The sequence below is a fragment of the Ascidiella aspersa genome, chromosome 6 (genome assembly GCF_963924565.1).
Source record: "Ascidiella aspersa chromosome 6, kaAscAspe10.2, whole genome shotgun sequence".
NCBI classification, from domain to species: domain Eukaryota; kingdom Metazoa; phylum Chordata; class Ascidiacea; order Phlebobranchia; family Ascidiidae; genus Ascidiella; species Ascidiella aspersa.
The window spans coordinates 1,212,067-1,227,175 of NC_139452.1; the positions used below are offsets into that span (position 1 = coordinate 1,212,067).

Sequence of the window (15,109 nt, forward strand, 5' to 3'; positions counted from 1 at the left end):
CTTGCACTAAAATCCTGAATATTTTAGGTGATCTCGGTAATAAATTTGCCGAAGGCAATATTTCTATCACCTAATATAACTTTTTTTCTCGTAAGCTGTTAGTGTTGTAAGATTAAAGCGCTAAAAGTTAACATATCTACTTTGAAAAAGGAGGTTCACTGTAATGAAAAGCAACCTTTCTCTTTGTAACGTTTACAGCATAACTGTGATTCTGTAACCCAAGATTAGTTGATATATCACTGTTAGATGTTTATACTTTCTTAAACGTAAACTGACAAAATTGATAAGTTCTCACAACCCTTTCAAGACAACGAGCCCTGTTTAACAAAAACGAAAAGAGCAAAGGAATCCTTTTCGAACCTTCTAGTTAAGGTTAAGAACATTCGTTAAACAAAATTAAATTTAAACCGTCTGAAGCCAACAGAATATAACGTGGTCATACATATACGGAATATGGTTCGTGCTGATTGTAGAAACCTGATTGATCTACCAGTTTACCAATAGGACATGTTCTGGATTAACCCGGTTAGAATTTAAAGTTTACTGATGGGTAAAAGCCTGCTACCAAGCGTTGAAGGAAGTAAAACAATAAGGGGAAAATGTCAATAGGGTATTAACACAGGGACAATGTGGGTTAAATGTGTTATTAAAAAGTTAAGGCAAGATCGTCCAACCCGTTAAAATGATCACAAGGATATTTTGTTGATCTAATCGATTTTAAAGTGGCTAATCCTATAGTAACAATTGCATATATGTTAAGGTGTTAAACTAGTATACTATTTTTGTGATATCAAGTAAAACTCTGGTTAAAAACATGAGTAAAAACAGGATCAGACGTTTTGTTTATAAGGAAAATATATTTCGCCAAGTGGCATCGTCAGCTCCTGTAAGAGTACAAATAAATAACCATAATGTTTTTTGTTTTTTATTATCGTTCGGGACTTTCGAAGATGACGTCACACAGTTGCGTCATAACTTGACGTCTGAAACAAGCACCTTTAGAAACCATGAGGTTTTTATTTTATATTATGCACAAGTAGACAACTGAAATATAAGTTTAAATGCATTCAAGTAAATAACCTGATGAAAAAAAATATGGTAAAAAATCCGTTTTTTATTGGTAAGGCCTAGGCTATCTGTAAAAAAATTTTTACCGGAACGGCGTTGCTGACAGTTAATATCAAAGCCCATTTTCCACGTCTAACTAAACCTCCAGCCATTACCTTAAGATTTATTTGAAACGTTCAAAATGCCACCTACTTCTGTATAGGCTTAAGTATCCATGATGCATCTAACCCATTACGATTTGCGCCAGCACTAAAATTGTTCGGGGCGGAAATTTACAAAAACAACACAACACTCCGCTATGAGATACATTGGTAGTAGTTGGTCAGCCTTACATGTTAATTATTAACAGGTTATGTCTTCGCTACAAAATCTATCAAGAGGTTGTAGTACGATTTAGAAGGGCATACAGAGCAGCCAATACAAACGTTTACATTAAACTTTATTTTTGCATTTGAAAAGCATGTTATTAAGGTTTATTAAAACGTTTGCATTGAGTTAGTTATTTCTATTTTTTAATGTTTATTTTGTTTATGCTTCTGTCATAAGATAGATTTTGAACAAGATTTATCAGCGTTAAGGTTGGTTCACACTAGACGCGTCTAGCGTTAAAGTAAAACGTTTTAAAAAAATCGTTTTCGCTTACGGGAAGTTGAAATACTTCAACTTTGACACTTTCGGTTAGGAGCGAGGAAATTTGCCGTTAACGCTGGCAACGCTATAAATGTGAAGCAGCCTTTAGAACAGGGGTTCTTATACTTTTTTTGCAGCGAACCCCTGATTGTTTTGGGCTCGCGTAAGCCACTGTAGGTAAATAATTTTTAAAAATTACATTATTCATTTACGTCACAATACAAATATACTTCATAAATTTGTTGATTTCGGTCCAAACATGTGAAAGTGACATGGAGTCTTTAATGCAGTCAGTGTAAATAAAAAAACGTTTTTTTTTAAATAAGCTTTCTTTGATAAATTGATTTACTTCTAAAATATACACTAATATTTCAATGAGGCGTTCATGGACCCCCTAAAACTAGGTGACGGCCCCCAAGGGGTCCATGGACCCCAGTTTAAAATCCCTGCTGTTTTCGAATAACGTTGCCCATAGCAACAACATAAACAATTCCAGGTTAAACGGTCGGTTATTCTCAACCCTAAGCTTTCGCGACCCAATTTTTTTCAGAACCAATCTTCGTAAACCCAACATGCGAAAGTATAACGCAGTCAAAACTATTGGGATAAAATAAGCATTAGACATCTTGTTTACCACAGGTTAACGACCACTGAATTACAAGTATGCAGCAAAACCTACCTAGTGACGTCATTAAAACTGAGCAAACAATGACGTCATTAAGTGACCCCCTTGTTTCAACGTGGCCTACCTTAAGTCTGCAGGGGGAGTTTTGAAGATACTGGAGGTGATATTGGGGCTTGTTCCTTGGGTGTTGATTCTGTTGGAGCCGAACTCAATTCCTTCTGCTTTCCAATTTGTGTTGGTCGTGTGTATTGTCTCCTGGAGCATAACGCTGTGAGTATGTGAATACAATTAGTTGATTTTGGTGTAATTTAACTAAATTAAGTTTAAAAATATAAGACAAAATGTACTTCTCGATTGCAAACATTTACAATTTGCTACTGAAATCAATAAATGTCACGGACTTCTTAAAATTTATATTCATGTGTTTCACATTTTGCACAGTCACAGATATACTTTAATAACCAAATGAGTAACGGTGTTAAAACTAAACATTATTTGAGTGATGTTGATACTAAATTTGACCAGGGTGAATCACATTTAACAAAACAATAGGTTTATGCTCGGCAGTTATACAAAAAAAGCTGCAATTGTAGCCCACTAAACAAAAGTTGTTTTATCAAAAGCTCATACAGCAATAAATATCATTTTGAACGTTTCGAATAACTCTTTATTCATTTTTAGGAATTAAAAGTTATTCAAAACTTTTAAAATAATACCTACTTCTGCATGGGCTTTTTACTACGTCTTACGAAAACCTCCAACCATTATGCTCTAAAATTTGTTTTAAAACTATATTTCTCTCATCACAGGTTAATTTTCATTATATTCGTGCTGAGTTTGAATAAGACAAAGTTCGCATCAATTTCTTGGCCTCAAAAACTCTTCAGAAGTTGCATTGTGAGGGTTGTTTTCTACTTTGTCGCCGGGATTCTCAGCGCCATTTATTCCTGCGACCGCGCGCACCTACAAGCCGCAACCGCCGCAATTTTTATCGTCGCACTTTTATACGGCATCAACGCCCTCGTCTGCTTCAAGGAATGGAAAGGGAAATACCCGTGGCAAAGTGGCGTCATAATGGCTGGTGGTGACGTCAGCGAAGCGTGAATTTACAGGTCCGATGGAGTCGGTGGTTTTGCATAGTCTGGGTACATTTAATGCTTACTTATGAAAAAATAGGGGTTTTAAAATATTTTCATGAATTTATGAAGAAGAATACCCTCAATCCCATTTTTACTAGAAATTGCATTTTCACTAAATATTTGCGAAATAAATTGTACTTTATTTTCTTTTAATTTTAAGGTGATATTGTTGTGCTCTTTATTTGTTTATTTCGGTTTATATTTTTTAGAAAATTTGTACAAACTACCTCCAATGGCAATTTTTAAAAATGTTTCTTATATTGATGTTGTGTTAGTTTTCTACTGTGTTTTTTTATATTCAAGTAAAAGTTTTACAAAAATTCCTGTGTTGCAAAATAGAGATGACTTAAGATTTTACCCTGATACCAATTACACCATTACTATGACCAAACAAGCAAAATTAGTAGCTTGCTAACCTATTATTTTTTTATGAAATTACTTTTCAACCAGTTTAATCGCAAATTGTGGATAAATCTTCCTACATTAACTTGGTATCAGATCGGCTCCGATATTATCGGTGTATCGGACGAGTAAACTTGACATCGGTGTATCGGACCCGTTCCGACATTATTGGACAACCCTATTGGAAAAGACAATAGCATTAATTAGGTGCTCTGTGCACGGATCTGTAATGCAGCTTAATGATGAACTTTTGTTTCCTTTATCTTGATTAAGACGTTTTGATACGAACTTGTGTTAAGTGAAGATAACACAGCTTCGTATCGAAATGTCTGTTTCAAGATGATGTCGATCTACTCGACCTTTTTGGCTTTGAAATTTATTATCAAGCCACATTACAGATCTGTGCATAGTTCAAGTGTATGCATTTAACTAAATTTATGCCACCTCTGCATAAAGGCATTTGGCCGAAAAATGTCACACTTACTATTTTAGCTTCAGGCCGAGCACCTGAGTAAATTATATGACTCACAGTTACAAAATAACAGGTATTTTATTATTGTTATTCGTTCTCGCTAACCACTAAGAATAACCATTTAAATCTCTGCAATATTTTTTTGGTGATAAAACGTCATGAGTTCGGGTCAATGTTTGCCGGCCGGGTGCAACGATGCGGAACTGAATTATCAGCAAATGTAAAGTCGATGTTCAACAACTGACTGAGCGGTTGAGATTGCGTAGGATATTTATGAAATATTTTACTGTGTTAGTAGATCGAACGCATGTAACAAGAAAAATACGAGTACACGGGCTGTATGTAAACAAGTTATTTAACTAAGACTTAAGTCCCAGTCAGTTCATTTGCAACGTAACTTAATTCTAAGTTAGGTTAAGTCATTTGCAAAAAAAGTCAAGTCCCATGCAGTTTAAGTTGTCAGTGGCCCAAGTCAAGTCCCAGGCAAGTCATGTGCCATAACCCACCTAAAAAAACGCAATATACAGAAATAAAATTATTATAACACTAATTACGGGTATAGCCTACTCAATTCTGAGACTTCATGCCAACGAGTAGAGATAATATATTGATATTATGGAATTCTGTTGTTTTAGTATTAGTGAGATACAAAAGTAGGTACAAGTGTGAATGTCCGATAATATCGGATCGGAGTCGATACTCGATAATAAAAGGTAGAATTAGTTATCGTTTGAAGATGTGCTAGAAATTGCACGTTCTTATATATAAAACATACAAGTCACAATATAAACCTACTTATTAAGTGCATTTTGCTGTAATAAACTCGTTTGTGTGAAGGTGTGCCGTAATTGCAAGTTCTATAGTTATTTTACTTAGTGACGTTCGCAATTAAACAGAACGAACCTAGGAGAAAAACATATAAAAGTTACCATGAAATTATTGTCATTATTGAAGTTTCTAACCTTATTATTTTCTTAGTTAATTGTTGAGTTAAATCAATTAACAAAGATGAAATAGTCACAGCAAAAAGAGTTGAGTTTGTACAGCTTAGTTGAAAAAAACCTGTTCGTTGTTCGTCCTATGTATGAATTAAAACGTATAAGTTAAAATATAAAGCGTAACCTACTTGTTAATCAAGTCGTATTGTTTCAGTGTTGGCGAGATACTAGTTTCTAGTATGGGGAACCGACTGCATGTTGTTCTGTACACATTCGAGCTAATATTTGGTTTGCTGACGTGGACTCTGGTTGCATCTGTGTATGAAGCTGGGCATTCTGCTCAAATGTTTGTTCTGTTTGTTGTAGTTTCATCTTGGGTTATAACTGTGTAAGTAACTTGGAATTAAAAGGATTTTTAATGAAACAAATAGATAAAAATCTTGTTTAATAAACTACTCCATTACTGTAAAGAAACTTAAATAAATTAAATAACGCATTTTTGCCATCTTTGGTTATTACAGTGTAAGTAAATTTATAAGTGTTATAACTGTGTTTGAAAAAAAGTTGTTTCATACCGAACTGGTATCATCATTGGTTAAAACAACAGATCCGTATTGTTCATAAGTATATTGAAGTTCTTTTTTGCGTTTTCAATTTTTCACAGAATTTGATCAATTGCGTTTAGCCTGGATATATAAGTAATCTCGAAGTATAATGGTTGAAGGTTATAGTAAGACGTAATAAGAATATCAAAGCCCATACACAAGTAGTTAGCATTTTGGACGTTTCGAACAATGCTTCCTACTCTGTACGGCCTTTGATATTCATTCTACGTATTAGTAATTTCATTTATTTACTTTTCAACTTTCCACAGAATTTGTTCAATTGCGTTTAGCCTTGCGTTCGCCTCTCGGAGCTAAAACGAGAATAAAACAATAACTTTGGAATATCAGTAATCTCTGGACCATAATGGTTGAAGGTTATAGAAAAAACGTGATAAGAATATCAAAGTCCATACAGAAGTAGATAAATTAAAGGTTTATTCTAAACTTTTGCAAAATGCTTCCTAATTCTGTATGGGCTTTGATATCATTATTACGTCTTAGGAATCTCATCACTTTTTACATTTTCCACAGAATTTGTTCACTTGTCTTTAGCCTTGGTTTTGCTTCTCGAACCCAAAACGAGAAACTTTTGTTCTGGAACTGCGCGCTCTGGGGCGCCCTCTGCTGGGTGGCCTTCTGTGTGTCGGTGGCCAAAACCCGGGGTCAGCGGAACCTGCAACTGGCCGCCGCCTTCGCCTTCTCGAACGCCTATTCTTACGTCATACACGCTATTGTCTACTACAAAGACTGGCGTAAAAGCGCCGCAGTTTGGTTGGATTTGAGCAAAAATAATGAAACTGTTTTAACTGAATAAGGATTTCTGATATTTCTTATTTGTTCCAATACCGATACCAAAAAAGCGATCAAATTTAAAAACACAATAATTCTTAAAAACATTGTCGAATTCGCTGTTGTGTGTCGCGTTTTAATTTATTTTAAACTTTATTTCATCACGTGCGAAAATAGTATGTTGTTATGCGTTTTACTTGAGGTCGATCAATTTTATTTTATTTTTTTTAAACTAAGTCGAGTTCTGGAATCGGTGCTTTGTTTCGTCATTTGTGTTGTATTACGTCACAAAATATGCAAAATATTGAACCACTGCGATTGTGATTTATGTTAATTTCACCTATAATATTTTTTTCTGGTGCCGTATAACACGTGTGACAGTTAACGTACAAAAAGGATAACCACTTGTTCAAAGAGAATAACTTGACACAAATCAGCACGAAAAATATTTCGGTTAATTTAAGTGCATAGGACCTTTAAAAACAAAATACCTTTAAATAAAAAAATCTACTGGAATCCGAACGATGAAAAAGAAACAAAAACAATTACAAGACGTAGAAACCGAAAATCAGATTGTTAAATTTTAAAACAAATATATATTTCACTCCAATGAAAATATAGTTGTTCAGTACTATTACTCATCTATAAAAATGTCCACAAATATGCCAATTATCACGGTTTACTGACAATAATTCGTAATGTTTAGTTGCACACAACGAAGCTTGTGCCAACAATCGTAATGCAGCTAAACCAACCTTAGCTATTTATTAACAGCTTTATTACGCCGGTTGCAGGTCACATGAACAGCTAGCCACAATGCATTTAGGTGGCTGCGTTCTGGTAAGGTTTGTTATAATTATGAAAATTCATACCAAGCTATAAAGTGTTGTTGGCAGATTTGAAAACTAGATTTGTTTAGCTTATTTTAAACATATTTTTATTTTAGCTTGCCTAGAAATAAAGGATTTTTGTTTATTTCGTTTACGTTCAATAGATTGCTATCTGATGATTTACTCATAATATAGAATTATAAATATATATTATATATATGTAAAGTAACCCATTCGTAGTACAAATATATGCAGACATGCGAGACCTAAAAACTATCATTGATTGGCCTCATAAGAACACGGAATTAACTATTTTTCTGTCTCAGGTTATTGTTGCAGTGTTTTTTTAATGTAATCTTTATTTTAATTAGACAACAGTATTGCAATAAAAGATGTCTTGTAAGGCGTGATTTTGCAAAATTATTATTCAAGGCCAGTGTTGAAAGATTAGGGGTCTGTTAGCAGGACAGATCAAAGATTTTGGTTAATTGGGATGTCGTCATAAAGTTATGTCACACCGTGACGTCAAAACACCATTGTTATTAAAACTGTATCATTCTCGAGCTAACTTGTTCTCCGTTAAAATCTAGTCTAATCACGAAAATAAATCGTTTATTTGGTTTAACTTGGCGTAACATTTAAGTAACGATGACGCATCAGGCACATAAAATAGGTTAGTATATTGCTTGAAGAGTTTATGAGAAAACACAACATGACCGTAAGTTAATATTGCTATTAAAAGGGTTCAAAAAATGCAATAATTTATTGGATTAATAAATAGACCGTTGTACCAGGCATAGTATACAATAAAAATAAGTTCTTCTGGTATTAATTTATTTATTTACTGACGTATAATGTATTGAGGTGTTATGTTTGTTTTGTAGACTTTTTCCAAGTACGCCGCAGTCTGATAACCGCTAATTTTAAGGTAATAATCTGTAAACCATGGAACAAACAGAAAACACAACCACTGCAACTACAACAACTACTACGTCATCAACAACTACGTCATCAAACGATATAGAGTTCAACTATGCGTACCTCAGGACGCCAGGAGGCATCTTGAAGATACTGGAGTCGTTCTTCGGTCTTATGGTCTGGGCTTTAGTGGCTTCTGTGCCTAGAGCTGTCGTCAGTCCTGCTTACAAGTTCGTTCTCTTCGTATCAATTACATCGTGGATCATAACTCTGTGAGTAAAATAAAATAAGATTTAATATGTGGCCTAAAAAGAAAAACAGGGGAGATACACAATAGTCGTAATAACGTCTACCAAGGAATAAGACCTAAATGGCCGATACAACAAAAACAAATCAGGCCAAATACAACATTTTACCTTAGCCCATACCCACCCCTAAGTACATCACTAACTTCCCTATTAATTTTAACCCTAACCCATTTTCTAACCCCACCCATTACCCTCCAATAACCTCAAACAGAGCCAAAAAAGTTGATATTAGTCTAAATTTCCCAGCTAAAAAATTGACGAAAAATGGATATTGTCGTAACTAAGGTTCTAAGGTCAACATATGCTTTTTTTTCTAAGCTTATTTGAAACGCGCACAAAAATTGCATTTATATACTTAAAAGAATGACTTTATACGTGAAACGTAAATTAGAGAAATGCAGAGTAGGGATATTATGGCCCATACAGAAGTATAGGTAGCTTTGATATTCTTACTCCAAATGCTCCAAACAAGAACTTTTTATACAGAAGACAAAAAAAAAAGAGAAAAAAAAGTTTCATGTTTTCCCGCAGCGCATGTTTATATATTTTTATCATCCCTCGAACATTGAGTTGCATGACGTATTCATCACACATTTCTAACAAAAACTTATGAAATTAAAAAAACAAAACAAGTCCAAAATTAATTAACTAAAAAAATATTTTTCATGCTTTTTATGCTTTTCCCGCAGCTCGCCCAAGCCGTTGTTTTCCGAGATTTTCTGTTATTTTGTTTGTATTTTTCCCTTTTATCGTGGAAGCGAAACAGAAAAATCATGACTGAAAAACAACAAAACGAAAAAAATGAATACAACTTCTTATCTTCCACAGTTTATTCTCGTTGGTATTCTTCACCGGGCTCCATCAGACCAAGTTGGCCTCGGTTCCATGGTCCCTGGTCCAGACCCTCAACTACGCCATCTGGTGTGTGCTTTACTTCGTCGCGTTTTGCGTCACAGCTGCATTCACGTGGAACAACACTAGTCTACAAGCAGCCGCAGCCTTCGCCTTCTTCAACACCCTTTGTTACGCAGCAGACACCATTGTCTGCTTCCGCGATTGGAAGGGGAAGTACCCTTGGGACCGCAGCGGCGCCGGGGGTCACGTTAGTGCGTGAAATTTACAGGACCGACAGGGTGGGGTTTTGTTAAGGATTGTAGACCCCTTTGAAATTACAGGGTCGACAGCGAATGTTTTCGTTTTATGTTTATTTTATGTAGAAAATAATGTTTTTTGTTATTAATTGCATCGCCGCGAAAACCAGAAAGTTAAGAAAATAAATAATTCTTTTATTTGAAAAACTGAGCCAGTTAAGGAAGGTTGTGTAAGGATTGTAGACCCAGATGAACTTACAGCGTCGCTGGGGATGCTCTTTGTTTAGTTTTATTTTGCAAATTATTATGTTTTTGTTGATAATTTGTAGCGCGGATACATGCAGGTTTTTAAAATAAAACATGCATATTTTTTAGATTGCAAATCCAGCTGGATGCTTTTTATTTCAAAAAAATGAAAATTTAATTGGGATGGTTTTTGTTTTAGTGCATTGTGAAAACATTTTAAATTTCGTTTTGTGGGGATTGCTGCCTGTTTTGAACTTACAGGGTCGACAGGCTATGTTTTCCATGTTTTTTGTTTTGTTTTTTTATTAGAAAAAGTTTTGCAACAGAAATGTATTTGGAGAATTAATTTTAAAGAAAAAATTGTCATCTTGATAAAGACGTTTGATCCCTGCTTGTATCATCGTGATATAATGATGTCGATTTATTCGACATCTTTGGCTTAGAGATTCGTTATAATGAAGCTACATAACAGATCAGTTAATAGTGTACCTCATAGTGTACCTAAGTGTTTTAGTGTCCAAAATGTATTTTGGTTTAAAATTACAGAATTCTTTTCGACTTTTGCCAATTTTCAATGCGCTAAGTCGATAGGGAATGTTTTTTTTTCGTTTGTACAATATTTAAATATTTTAGATTAATTGTAAACGCGCGTAAAATCCCGGTTTAAGTGTAGTTTTTAATTTATGCGATTAAAATGTTAAATTGTTTGTTATTGTGCACTTGTGTGTTTATTTATATTATTAATGATTTCGTTGCAACTAAGTGATAAGTATGTGCAATATTCATAATAAACAAAAGTGTATTTATAATTCATGGAAACAACCGCTTTTTAGATTTTTAAGTTAGAAAAACATGAAACAATACCAACTCTTGTAAAGGTTAGCAACGAACAATGTAAATTGATCACGTTGCAAAAGTTCAGCTTTTAAATGAATAAAATTAAGTCACTTTCATAGCAAAAAGCCAAGGCGTTTAAAACCAACAGTAAGTCAAGCTATTGGAATTCCAACATAAATCAAAAGTATAATGATTGCATTTTATTATTTGAAACGCATAATGGTGGGAGGTTGTTGTTAAACGAAGTGGGATCAGCAAAGCCCATACAGAAGCAGGAAGCATTTTGACCATTTCAAACATCTCTTTATTCGATGTTTAAAACGAATAAAAATTTAATCAAAACGTTCAAAATGAAGCCTACTTCTGTATGGGCTTTGCTGATCTCACTACGTCTTACAACACTTTATTTCGAGTAACATTTCGCATAAAAAACGTGAACAAAAAACAAGAAAAATGCAGGCACTTAGTTTACAAATATAAAGAAAATCTGTGTATAGTGCTGAAAAAAATCCTCAGTGATCGCACGACTTAAAATCTCCCAAAAAGCTTTTTTACGATGTCCTATTCAGGTGCCGCCTTCCATTAAGGCCCTGTCACGTCACAAAGCCGCACCCGGTGACAGTGTGACGTCACAATGCGCTGTTGTTGTCAATTCTAGAACGGTTACAGTGTTGCGGTGATTTACCTGTGTACGTGTGGTCGTGCGGAGTATGACAACTGGGGTTTATAAACAACCTTGCATCGTAACAGACTCTCACTTCTTGCGGAGGTTGAAGAGTGGGCTATGCTTGGAATAAAATGTTTTTTCAGTAGATAAAGTAGCGGTAATATTATTATTTTGGGTTTATCTGAGGATCTAAGCCTGTACTTATGTCAGTTGTTGATCTATTGATCATATAGAAAGATTCAAAAAAGAACCACAAAGGTTTAATAACTATAGTAATATGTTTTTTTTAAATAAAGTTGTTTTAGATCTTTTTGAACCTTTGTGGTTCTTTTTGTATCCAGTGTTTTTCAGGTTTAGCAGGGAAATTTAGAGAAAGCGAAGCTGTTTTAAGTAGTCAGTTTATAAATTACCTATTGTCGGCTAATTCAGTTGAATTACCCATCCTTTCCATTCAGTCTTTGAAGTAAGATGCAATACTTAATATTGTATGTGTGGGCTACATGAGCAAAACCGATAAGCAGACAATATGTGGAAGTCATGTCATTGTTTTGTGTGGGGTAGAACGGTTTCATACCAGTCTTGAATAAACCTACCCTGTTTGTTGTTGTAAGTTTATTGTTCAAACCTTAAACAATATTCTTGACAAGACAGTGTTTCTCAGGCAATTGGTCTCTACCTGTAATTAGAAGGCGTCGACTGCAATGATTCTCGTTGTTGGATTTATTGAGATGTGTTTTGAGCAATATTTCTCAAAAAAAAAAGACAAATGCGGGTTTATGCCACTGTATAATTGTTTTTTGCTAATGACTTGTGTTGTGTCACCAAATCTTCGCTATTGTGTTTGCTTAGTATTAAGGTTGCCGCGAAGAATGGTTGAGAAACAATAAACTGAATCGTCGCGAAAAGTTTTATCAAATAAAAGAGGGTCACAGACTTATATGGAATGCTCTGGTTTAAGCGACATAACCCCAGGTATGGAATGCTCTGGTTTAAGCGACATAACCCCAGGCAAACCAGGGTGGGTCATAGTAAAAAAGTAAGTCACGGAACGTTACAAGGACGTCAATTAGGTCTAAAAGAGAGCAACAAAATTGAGTTAAAATTTTAACTAAATGAACTAGGACTACGTATTTCCTGAAAGAATATTTTTTTTAAATTAAGATGTTTAGCGTATTGACAAAAAATGACTTTTACATCAAAAAGGCCGTAAATACCTCGGCATTCTAGTGACAGCTAGCTCCACTATCATGTATGGTTTTCCAATCACAGCGTTGAACCGTCTATTTACATTACAACCGACGCTAAATGCGCTTGTTTCTTAAATGTTTGTCGAGGCCGCGATAAGAAAAGACGGTTAGGTGAGTTATTTACATAGTGAGGCGAGCTTAAGGCTTCAAACCGCGAAACGCTGATGGATAAGGTTCGGAATATGTAGCAAGCAAAACCCGCGGTTAGGAAATATTAACAGTTTCAGTTAGGTCGCATAATGTGATAATCAGCGCGTTAATTTTAATACGCCCAATTAGTAAGTTACTTTGTACAATGTACACTTTTAACACGGTATAAATGCTGCATCATTGTCACACGTTTGCATAGTAAGCACTCTAGCCTTGTTGTTTTTAACCGAATATTTGAGGATTGCTGTTTTAAATTAGCTATGTGGTATAAATAGAGTTTAAAAACATAGGCCTAATTAAAAACAAATATCTTAAACTATAGTTTGTTACCTTGTATGACACCAGTAGGCGTAGGAGCCCCGTATGCTTTTTACTAAGTTGGTTTCAATTTGAGTTGGGTAACCTGTAAGAGCTACAGCCTCTTTCAACAAGCAATTTAATTATTTCAATATGATTGGTGTACACTGTACATATTTTTGGTCGAATTTCGCATCTTATAAGCATTTATTGTTGTTTAATCGGATATTTTAGAAATGCTGTTTTAAACTAGCTATGTGAATTTGGGAATGGCGAATGACAGCAAGGTCCAAATTTCAAAAAAAATCATGTTAAAACATAGTTTGTTACCTTGTATGTCACCAATAGGCGCAGAGCGGGTCGTAGATTTTTTACAAGTTATTTTAATTTGAGTTGGGTAACCTGCAAGCTACAACCTCACCCAACAAGCAATTTAGTTTATTCAATGTGATTGGGGATAAATATTTTTTGCAAAATTTCGCTTATTATAAGTATTGTTAGTTTCAAAGATGCAACAGTTACAGACGTTGGAGCATAATGGTTAAGGTTGTAGTTAGACGTAGTAAGAATATCAACGTCCATACGAAAGTAGGAAGCATTTTGTGAACGTTATGGCGAACTCACAGAGAAGTAATTCATTTTTTTGTTCTTTCGACAAAATCTTATTATGTGCCTGAATGTGATTGGGTTTGGGTACGCATATTTTTGGCAAAATTATTTTAGATGTATTGTTGACGTCAAACGTTAGTTTCGGAAAAGTATTTGACTTTATTTGTTCTTTTGTTAATGTTTCAATGCACAACCATATTATGTGCCCTAAAATCTATTCGTTAAATCGATTCCCAATAAAAGTAAGCTAAAGAGTTTAAAGGGTGGAGCGGTCCGTGGCTCAATAAACCCTGATGTAGCAATGTTTACGGTTTTCCTTCTTCCACAAAAAATACGACACCGGTGTGATCACGTGACAGATCACGTTTCTAGCCTTGTGACTGTCGCGCAACAATATCCCAATAGTGATGTCATAGACATATTGTCTCATTATTTGAAACAAAGCACGGCATCGGCGGAACTAGATTGTGTGAACAATAGGAAAGTATGGACACATACGAGTTGATCAGCTGGAAAAAGCTTTGTTAATTTAGTTGTATTTAAGATTTAGTCCTGATATTTCTGAGTTTCATTAAGTTTATAAGTTTGATTGTCATCCTCATTTTGGTTGTCTTGATAAATTCAATCTGTGATTTATTGATAGTTACAGCTGTTTTAGTGAAAATAAACAATGCATATAAATCTTTTTAGAGGCCTCAGTTACTGATTTTGTATTTTAATAATATATTAAAATTTATGAACACTTTGACGTGATCTAGTCTCTTATAGGTAGGCCTTATGTTGAACGTGTAGCCGTGCCTTGTTATACAAGTCAATAAACGGCCTACCGGTATACTATCGGTTCTAGGTATTTCAGCGTGGTCGTAATTTCAGTTTTATGAGGAAGAATTTTACGACCACGCTGTTTCGATGGAACGAACATCTATGGGTTTTAGCAAAAGCGTATAGCAGATATTATAACATACAAGTTTTTAGATGTTTAAAGATTAAATTAAAGGAAATTCCGGGAAATCACAAAAGTCATATTAATAGTGTTTGTAATATTACACCAATAATATAACAACCCTAGGATTAAACTAACGGAAAAATAACGTTGCATTGGAATAAATCTTTTTATCAAAATAGGTAAATTTTGCCAAAACCAACAAAAAATAATAAGTATTTTTTAAGATTTAGATAACGGCAATTACGTTGATTTTGTTTTTAGCATTTTTTATTTAATGCATGATCTGTGGCCGTCT

General features: G+C 34.5%; 1 protein-coding gene across 1 annotated transcript; it reads left to right on the forward strand.

The window, feature by feature from the left end:
• Positions 1–8,443: 8,443 nt before the first annotated feature.
• On the forward strand, positions 8,444–9,838 carry LOC146139089 (plasmolipin-like). The gene is made up of 2 exons (XM_083391627.1): positions 8,444–8,688; positions 9,553–9,838. Exons 1-2 carry the CDS (start codon positions 8,444–8,446, stop codon positions 9,836–9,838), a joined length of 531 nt encoding a protein of 176 aa, XP_083247753.1.
• Positions 9,839–15,109: the final 5,271 nt, after the last annotated feature.